At 40.6% G+C, this 10,292-nt stretch overlaps 1 protein-coding gene across 1 annotated transcript; it reads left to right on the top strand.

Annotated features, from left to right (window-relative positions):
* The first annotated feature begins 1,248 nt into the window (after positions 1–1,248).
* On the top strand, positions 1,249–5,965 carry trim107 (tripartite motif containing 107). Its single transcript, XM_083771500.1, has 2 exons — positions 1,249–1,300; positions 3,931–5,965. The coding sequence occupies exon 2, from the start codon at positions 3,942–3,944 to the stop codon at positions 5,406–5,408; it is 1,467 nt and encodes a 488-aa protein (XP_083627626.1). The 5' UTR covers positions 1,249–1,300; positions 3,931–3,941; the 3' UTR covers positions 5,409–5,965.
* Positions 5,966–10,292: the final 4,327 nt, after the last annotated feature.

Below are 10,292 nucleotides of genomic sequence, written 5' to 3' on the forward strand. Positions count from 1 at the left end.
ATTCTAAGTTTATTTATTGCGACCAAAGGTCGCAGTTGACTATGGAATCGTGCATTTCCTGTCGGTGTGTGTGTTGGTTGGTCGGGGTGAGAGAGAGCATGTGACATCACGTGACATCAGGGATGGAGCAGGGGACATGTGACCTCATCAATATAGAGGCCATATATGGATTCCCTGATGTCTTCAATATTGGCCAGCAACTGTACATCTGACCTCAAGCCTCAAGCCCAGACCGTGAAACCTGAGGACAAAGACATTCCTGAGACCAATCGGAACAGACATGCAAATCTTGGGAGAGCACTTCTCCGCCCCCCGAACTGCGTTAGATTTCCCAAAAAAAAACAAGCACATCTTTGACTGATGAATGTATACATTTAATTTGCCCAAATGAATAATCTGTTGGAACGAAAACCTTCAACATTCAAACTGTGTTAATATGAAAAGAACGAAAATCACATAAATAAATAAAAAGGTTTTATTTCGACCATTTCATTCTGGCGAGTTGAGGCACTTTCTGCTGGGCTTGGTCACATGCCCCAAAGTTATTAGTGCACCCACCAGTTGGCGAAAACTAGAGTTCTTACCAGGCCCGAAAATGAAGATCTAACCCCCCATTCCAAAGCGCCAGCGCTCGCCCAGCAGTCTGCTGTCACCCAGGCGGATATGTTGATCTGACCCCCCCCATTCCAAAGCGCCAGCACTCGCCCAGCAGTCTGCTGTCACCCAGGCAGATATGTTGATCTGACCCCCCCCATTCCAAAGCGCCAGCGCTCGCCCAGCAGTCTGCTGTCACCCAGGCAGATATGTTGATCTGACCCCCCCCCCCCCCATTCCAAAGCGCCAGCGCTCGCCCAGCAGTCTGCTGTCACCCAGGCAGATATGTTGATCTGACCCCCCCCCCCCCCCATTCCAAAGCGCCAGCACTCGCCCAGCAGTCTGCTGTCACCCAGGTGGATGGATACGTGTTTTCTTTTCTGAGTGTTAGATTTGAATCTATTTGAATGATTAAGTGCAATGAATGAAGCATATATGATACAGTACAATCCTGTGTTGATTAGTTACAAAGTGGATATATAAATCAACTTGATTTATCCACTTTGTATCTTCCAAGAGTTTACAAATACACTAAGGATTGTGGCCTACTTATAAATCAACATCTCCTGCTATCATTCCATGTAACCGTGGGAACTATGGGTGTGTTCACGTCAGTCACAGTGCGGTGTGGTTCCTCCTAGGATCAGTCAAGCAGCGCAACACAGCAGGTGACTTGCAACTGCAGAGTAGGCTACGTGTTTAACAGGTAAGGATATTCATTTATTTCAAAGTGAAGAAGTGGTTTATTACGTTTAGATAATGTTCGTGTGTGTAGGTAGGGCTCAGGGCTATGTTGCGACATTGTGAGGTGAGCATCGGCTAATCAATATATATAATTATATATATTATGAATTAGATGATAAATAGATTAGAGAATTCCTTATTATATTGTAGTCGTATCAGAGTGAGTCTTTGAATCCAGTTTTAATATGTAAAACTCGTGCATTCTTGCGAGCCCTGAATGCCAAAGTTTCGTTTTCCTGCCTTACGCTAAACAAACACTTCTGCTCACCAACAGCTGATTAGAAACCCCGTCATCCAGGAAACTAAACTGTTGTGCAATTTGCCCATTTCGTAATCGTAGCATGACTCCACCATAGATAGACTGTTTACTCCGCCAGGCCGAAGGCAGGACAGTTTGACTATTAAAGGCCCAGATTTGTATCGGTCTGTGTGATTGACTTAGGACTTTTATTGACAACCGAACATATTGGTCTATTATTTTAAGCTATTTATTATTATTATTATTATCATATAGGTTTAAGGTAGGCCTATATATTTTTGTAATGTTAGTAAACATTGGAGAAAAACAGACTATGTTCCAAATAGAATGATTTATTGATATAGTCCAGCAGCCGACAGGCTTCTTTTGTTTAAAGTGGGACATTTGGTATATAGTCTTTTTTATTGGTCTATAATACATCATGAATCCACCTGCTGACCGGCTGTCATTATTGTCATATAATTCTTTATAGGGGTTTCTTCTGACTCAAATGGATTCATGAATGTTTGTATATTAGGCAATATTTTTGGCCAATAAAAAAAGACTATAGCCTATAGGCTATACCAAATGTCCCACCCGTCCACCTCGGATGCTGGACTAATCTACAAAATCTCTATAGTCCAATTTCAATCCTAGATCAGGCCTTAATTTACATTTGGATTATGTTACAGACTATATTTAGTGTGTATGCCATTAACTAGCTCCTTCTGGATCTATAATGTACTGTAGCTGTTTATTCTAACCATTAACTAGCTCCTTCTGGATCTATAATGTACTGTAGCTGTTTATCCTAACCAGTAACACTTCTCCATCTCACAAGGAGATATTAAAGCCGTCAAAATAACTACCTGTCTATGTCTAAGCGGAAGTACAGTAGTCGACTACTACAGTATTGATTGATTGATTGAAATATTTATTAACAGTTTGCAGAATTACAGTACATTTCAAGCTCAAACTCAATACAAAGACTGTTAACTGTGAGTGGACGACCCAATTAAGCATTACACTTGTTTACAACAGGGTCCACATTGTTCAATTCATCAAAACATTTAGAGACATACAAATAGACATTTCTATGTAGCTAAAGTACAGAACAGGAATTCATCATATAGGAAGCAAAAAGGGAAAAGATACATATACAGTGAGGAGAAAAGGGGGGCGGGGGATTCAGATTTTACAGAGGCCAGTTTCGAATTGCAGCCGTCCGTAGGTGCCCTTTGAGAGCGGGTCAAGGGATTCACATGTCTTAATGACTGTTGGTAGGGCGTTCCACATTTTGGTGGCATAGGAGCGAAAATAATTTAGTCCCTTGTTTGTGCCGAATCTGGGTTGTACATGGTTTGTTGCACTCCCTCTGGTGTTGTGGGTGTGGACTTCGTTTACATTAAGGAAGTATTTGGAAGTATGTGGTCGGTCTTGAATTGCTTCCAGCCCTATACTGTATGTCCTGTACTTCCAGTTAGACACGTAGTTAGTTAGTTAGTTTATTTATCTCAGTCATTTACAGTACAGTACATTTCAGAATGGGGGTTTACAGAATTACAGTTTGACTGAAAAGGTTTGGGCTGAAGCCGAAGCTTATTATGCCCACCTTTTTAATAATTCAATTAATAGAAGAAAGGGAAAAAAAGGAACAGAAAAAAAACAAAAACAGGAACAGGAACAATAGCAATGGGAAAAACTGATTCTCTGTAGTGATGTGCTTCTTGTATACCAATGATGAACAGAAAATTCATATTTAGCTTAAGTGCCTTATACTAGTTACGTTACGCCCACATAGATTTAGCTTTTTTAGAGCATACTTTTATATTTGAAGTGGTTGCTTCAAATATAGTGTATTTTTTTATTCTTGTTTACTTTTACTGCATATGTGTTTGTATATTTATGTTTGAAGTGGTTACTTAAAATAATTTATCTTATATATATATATATATATATATATTATTATTATTTTTATATATAATTTTGTAATATAATTTTGTAATATCTACTGCCTATGCATATTGTATATATTAAAGTGATTTTTTATATTTATCAATTATCATAGCTTTATATGATTTTTTAAATGTTCTTATGGAGTTGCTCTCTTTTAGTTCTGTATTGAGTTCGTTCCACAGATTCACCCCAATGGCAGATAGACATCTCTTTTTTATGTTAGTTCTTGAGATTTTGATTTTTTAGGGGTAGTAGGGCAGTGGTTCTTGTCCTGCCTATAGTGCCGGTGTATATATACAGTACATTACTAGTTGTCTACAATGGGTAGATATTTGTTTATGTTTTTTTTCATTAAGCTCTTGATTTAACTCATTACCCTTAAATTTTACATTTTCTAGAATCTGCCATCATGTCAGCGGGCGAACCTGAAGCAGCACATGCCGAAAATAACCTGGCACTGGAGCTCTCATGTCCGATTTGCTTGCAACTCTTCTCTGAGCCCATGTCTCTGCCTTGTGGTCATATCTACTGCTCGGCTTGCCTTCAGACCATGGAGGCGGATGTCGACCACCACTGCTGCCCTGAGTGCCAGGCGGACTACGATGGGATCAAAGCATTGGCTAAGAACTTCAAAATGTGCAGCATTGTTGAAAATTATAAAGCGGCCACACATGAGAAAATTAACCAAGAGGACACCTTAAGAAGTCCCTTAAAAAACCTTAAAATATCAGATCCTGTCGATGCCCTTGACAAAGATGGAGCGAGAGAGTGCCCCATGTCGTTGGAAAAAGGTCAGGCCAAAGCTGAGATGACAATGGATGAACCAAAGTTGAGACTAGCATCTCAAGTTACAAAATTGACCCTCAAGTTGGAGATGGCTGAAAGTACATTGAAGAAAGAGAAGGAAAAGGAGATGGAGATCAATACGGCTAATGCTCAGCTGAGAGAGGGGGCAGCCATGCTTCTGAAGCGGGTGATGGATTTGTCTACGAACTACAGTGCAGAGGGGAGGAAGCTGATTGAGACAGAGCTACATCCAGGTGAAGTGAGCATGAGCGCTCGAGTCGGGCAAGCAACGGAAGAAACGGAGCAGCTGAGACAGGCTTTACTCCGAGCTGAATCTTTATTGACTGAAGAGGATTGTACAGTGTTCAGTGAGCATCTTCACGCCTTGCAACCACACATTGTGGAGCTCCTTTCCAAACCTTTGGGGGAGTTGGAAGATCCTGTTGAATTCAAAATCAATTCTGCACAGGCTTGTTCCAAGCTCGAGGACATAAATGGTGAGTTGAAGGCAGGACTCACGGAAGTTCTGCGCTCCTTTCGGAATGTCCTCAACCCTTCAGAGGTGACATTTGACTTGGACACGGCTCACCCCAACCTTGTCTTATCAGCGGACTTGAAGACGGTTACCTTTAGTGCTACCAAACGGCCGTACCCAGCCTCTCCCAAGAGGTTCAGCAGCTTCCTCCAGGTCCTCAGCACGCAGAGCTTCTATGGAGGCGAGCATTGCTGGGAGGTGGAATTGGATGGCTCTCCCTGGATCATTGGCGTGTGCTATAGTGAAAAGCTAGCACGCAGTGGGCTGCCCAGCGCCCTGGAAAGCAGCCGCGGCTCATGGTGTCTGATGTGGTTTGAAAACCTTCTGAGAGCCTTTGAGGAGGGACACGCTGTACCACTGAAGAGGACTACAGTGGCATGCAGGCTGCAGATCAAGCTGAGCTTCAAGACCCACAGTCTGAGCTTCTACAATGTCAGTCCCATCAGTGGCAAGACTCTCGTGTATACCTTTAAGGCTAACCTGACCGAGCCTGTGCACCTGGCCTACAGGATGATGTCCGGACAACCCAAGGCACGTGTCACTGTCGACTCATAGTAAGGAAAATAAGAAGGTTGTGACTCCTGAACTGGTATGGTACTGTCTGGTACACAATTGCAATGAGCTTGGAATCGGTGAGTTTGCAATCTCATTTCCTAGCTGGCTAACCTTACCCTGACTCTAATCACAGACAGTATCACACTAAATAGAATGCCTAAACTTGACCAAATCTTTCAAGATGACATGAGAGACGTCTTAAACGTGTTATTAGGAATAATCACAGAAGCACCTGGGAGAAAGGGCTAAGAAAGGGGAGGAGCGTGATAAATCCCTCTTCCTACTGTACTAGTAATTAATGGAGGCCTTGGAACACTTCATCATAATGTCTCACAAAGGCAGGAGCCACGTACGAAGGATTGAATCTATAGGCTATTGTTAGTTTATTATAATGTACTACTGTACTGTATATTGTGTTATAAGTACTCTTAATACACTGTACTCTTTCACTTTACTTATGCCTTGATGTCTTGCCATACAGGATCCTTCAAATCAACCAGAAGCATTCTTATTGTTTAACTAGGAGGATGTAAACCGTGTCTGTCGCAATGGTATCATCTTAGCGACATTAGTTACAAACTGACCTGGCCTCTTGTAGCCCAGTTAGACAGAATTCAAAGACAGCTTGTTATTTCAAAGACTAAATTCTCTGTCATTTTCATCCCCTTATATCACTGCATTAATAAAACATTAATGATCGCAAGTGTGTTTCTTTTTTGCCATTGTTATTGCATCGTGTTAAGAGACAGGAAACGGACATGGCCTATGCACAGATTTAAAGCCGAGATAAATGTTCCTGTATCCATATACTGTAAATCCTAATAAGAGTGCCACATTATGCAAGCATAGCATAACCAGATAGGCGAGTGTTTCTGTTTACAGTATGTAAATACAAACCCTGAGACCGGATCCAACTCCCGGTCTCGTCTCTCCTCTCATTGTGCATGTGTCCATATCCTATTTTGGCATACCAACTAGCTTAATTATCACATGCTCATTCTTAGACTTTTATATTTGGTTAAATTTGGTTACATAACTTGCATTTCTTTTTTTTTTATATATTTTTTATCCCACGATTTTGTAACCCATTTTTCACCCCTGTGTCAATCGTCTAACGTGATCCTGGGCTCTACACACCCTCCACCAACCTAGTCCCCATATATGGGGGACAAGGGGAGACCAACCTAGTCCCCATATATGGGGGACAAGGGGAGAGCAACGGACTTGAACTCATGCTTCCTTCATGCCTGAGTGTCCAAGTTGCTCCTTTACACCTGACAGGGGGGAGTTTCCCTGGTTGGACGTAGCGCGCGTTGGCCGGCTGGCCAAGGGGAGGCAGTTTAGAGACCAGGATTACTGCATGTTTTTTGTGAGGGTACCTACCCTATAGGGGACACGGGGAGAACATGCAAACTCCACACAGAAAGGCCCTTTCATAACTTGCATTTGTATATTTTTCAGTTACAAATGCATAAATGAAAGAGGTAGCTATACTGTAAGTATGTGACTGATCACTGATCAACAAAATGTTTAATCTTTGAACATTATTTTCTGTAACCGCATCGCCTCTCTGGATCACATGAGAGTGAATGACCTAGTAGTGATAGGCCCATATTCAGACTTTTCAGACCATAGCATCAGCTCGGACATACTATATACCATGTAGTTTATATGATAAGTTACCATTTGCACTCCCTTTTCATCTTTAGATCAGGTCTGCCAGGCTGAACGGCCGGGAGGTGGAGATAATGTTTTCTGTATTTGTGTGTGTTTGATTATTGTCTACGAGATTCTGCCACTGGCATCATTGTCTTTATGGAGTGTAGCTGTAATGCATCAAGTGAAATTCATCATTCAGCACATCATGTAATATTAGCAGATTTGAATGTTTGGTGCATATGTGGAAATGGCTTCTTATAGTAGTTTCTTTTTACATTTAGACCTGAGGTCGATTCTACAAAATGTCAAGGACACCAACAATTATAATTATGTAATAGGCTGCCGACCACCATCTGAAAATGTGGTGTTCCAGGGACCACCCAGAAGCAAATCTACAAGCTCGCTTGAGCTTGTAGATCTGCTATTTTTCAATAGCTAAACTTTGTAAATGTTTTTCAGATTGAGGCTGCAAAAGTACTGTCAGGGCAGCAGATTATTATAGTCACTAAACATTGTGTAACTCCTAAGAGTTGGATCATGGACTTTGAACCCGTTATCACATGTTTCTGACAACTGATTTAGAATGACTTATGAACCCGTTATCACCATGTTCTGACAACTGATTTAGAATGACTTATGCACTTCATGGTCAACAATATGTGGCTTAAAGATCTCTGTATGTCTGAGTCATGGCAGGATGGTGTTGATTAGAATCTGTAACTGTAAGGTACATGTGTGGATAATGTGTTTTTAGAATAGGCGTTCTATAATATTGGAGTGCAAAGTTGCTGGTCTATGAGAGTGGCATTGTTTGAGTAATGGAGCTCAATGAGTTACATGGAGTAAGAGTCATCCTCCTTGCGACATTGTGTCTTAGACAGTGGCTACGTTTACATGGACAGTTAAATCCCCTTTTCATTCAGAATAAAAGTTAAATCCTATTAAAAGTTGTCATGTAAACACCTACAAAAACTTAAATCGGAATGAAAATGGCCAATCTGATTTAAACTTGGATCTGATGTAACTGACCGGTTTATTCCATTTTTAAATCATATTGAAACAATTGTGGACTCATGTAAACACTCATTCGGATTTAAGTTCATTCTGGTCTTTCTGTGCATGCTTGTTTCCATGTAATTGGTATGGCTATATTATGCTCTTGTTCATGCGATTAATTATAAGAAACTAGACATGTTTAATTTCACATCTCTGAGAGCAACCTCTCATAGGCTACAGTACAGGATACATCAAATATAAAGTAATATGGCATAAAAGTGTATTATTATTTTGTTTTACCTGAAATGTAGTGGAGTAGAAGTAAAAGTATTGGAAATTGGAAATACTCAAGTAAAGTAGAAATACCAAAAAATTACTAAAGTACTAGAGTACTAAAGTAAATGTACTTATTTACTTTCCACCACTGGACGTAAACATATCCGCCCCGCCCACTATCCAATCAGAAGCCTTCCCAGCCCCAAACCTGATGTGGAATGAAATAATGGGATTTAAAAGTATTGTCCATGTAAACACTCATTCGGAATGACCATTTCCCATATAAACACGCAGCAAAAAACGTACTTCTGAATTAATTAATTCTGAAGTTTTCATTCTGAATGAAAAAGCGCTCCTGTAACCGCAGCCAGTGACTCGGGGAGTAGAAGTAGAAGAATAGAAGGCTTTCTGTATGGTTCGATCCTGTGTTGGGGTCAAGGGGCAACATTTTCCTCACCGCTAAACCCCTTATCCCTAAACGTCTTTGCCTTGTTTTATTATTTTGAAAAACATTTTTTAATAGTTCAACCAGCCAATCTACATCGACACGTTGTGAGCTTGTAGACTGGCCATTTTAACTATTCAAAATTGTTTAGCAAAATAGCAAAAAAAGGCAAAGAAGTTTAGGGATAAGGGGTTTAGCGGTGACGAAAATGGAGCCCAAGGTGTCGTTGAGCAAGACACTAAACCCACTTGATTGATACATAAGAATAGTTTGATCTAACACAAACTCACAGACACTGTCAGTAATATAAATTGACAAAAATACCTTTTACAAAGTGCATCTTTAATATTGTGCGAGTACTTTAATTATATTATATCTTTACTGCATGAGCTCACTGGAGAATTAAATACAGTAGGCTACAGTCAAGCGGTTCTCTGCTCTGCCAAAGGCAAAGATCAGACCATGGTTATACACATAGATAAGAGGAAGCATACAGTATGTTTTGGTCACAAGCTGTTTTCATAACAATAAATGTGCTACTGTACCAGGTCTGTAGGAAGTGGCGTCTTGAATTAACCCATTCTGAACGGGAACCCATTTTGGTGTCGGCATCATGTTATGCTTTAGCTATTGAAAAATAGCAGATCTACAAGCTCGTAGCGCGCCACTGAGTGGCGCGCTACGAGCTTGTAGATCTGCTATTTTTGAAAAATCGAAGAGCGACTGACATTTTTAGAATCTGATCTCGGGTCAGAATGGGTTAATCAGACCAGTGTGTGTCCAGTGGAAACCTCGCGTGAATCTGATCTCGGGTCAGAATGGGTTAAAATATGTCTGATTGTCAGGAGAACAAGGATGTCATAATCATGACCCTTTCCCTATATATTTGATAGTATCTCTGATCTCACACGCTTACCATTGCTGCCAGGAGAAGAGTTACCATACTCGAAATGCATTGTAGTCTGTAATATTTGTTTGTCTGTTTGTCTTGTTCTGATGAATTGAACATGGTGGTCCATGTTGTAAACGAGTTCATCAGTGCGTCGTCCACAGTAACAGTCTTTGTATTGAGCTGTGCTTTCAGGTGAAATGTACCCATTCTGCAAAACTGTTTATTAACAGTTTGATATTGATATATTTATTAATACATCACTCAATCAATGTTTGTTCAATTGCTTAACTTAATTAGAAAGTTGTAAAATAGCAGTTTGAAGGCATTTGCATTATAGGTCTCAGTCCTCTATTGTTTTTACCAATCAAAGTGCAGCTGTAGATCAACACATCTCTGATGGATTACCTACAGCTGTCTACACCTACACCTCTACTGTCCTTTGTTGCATTAGTAAAATGTATCTGATATGATGCAGGGCGTGACATTGGCACTTGGCAGGGATCTGTGGTATTGTGTCAACCGAAAAGGTGTGTATGTATGTTGACATGCACTTGCAAATAGTCAACATTGTATGGGTTAAAGGTCTGTGTATGCCATCATGTTAGGATGGTATTAA

The sequence above is a fragment of the Protomyctophum parallelum genome (assembly GCF_964188405.1).
Source record: "Protomyctophum parallelum genome assembly, chromosome: 8".
NCBI lineage: Eukaryota > Metazoa > Chordata > Actinopteri > Myctophiformes > Myctophidae > Protomyctophum > Protomyctophum parallelum.

Coding starts and splice junctions, on each gene's coding strand:
- trim107 (XM_083771500.1), top strand. CDS start 3,942: ATGTCAGCGGGCGAACCTGAAGCAGCACATGCCGAAAATAACCTGGCA.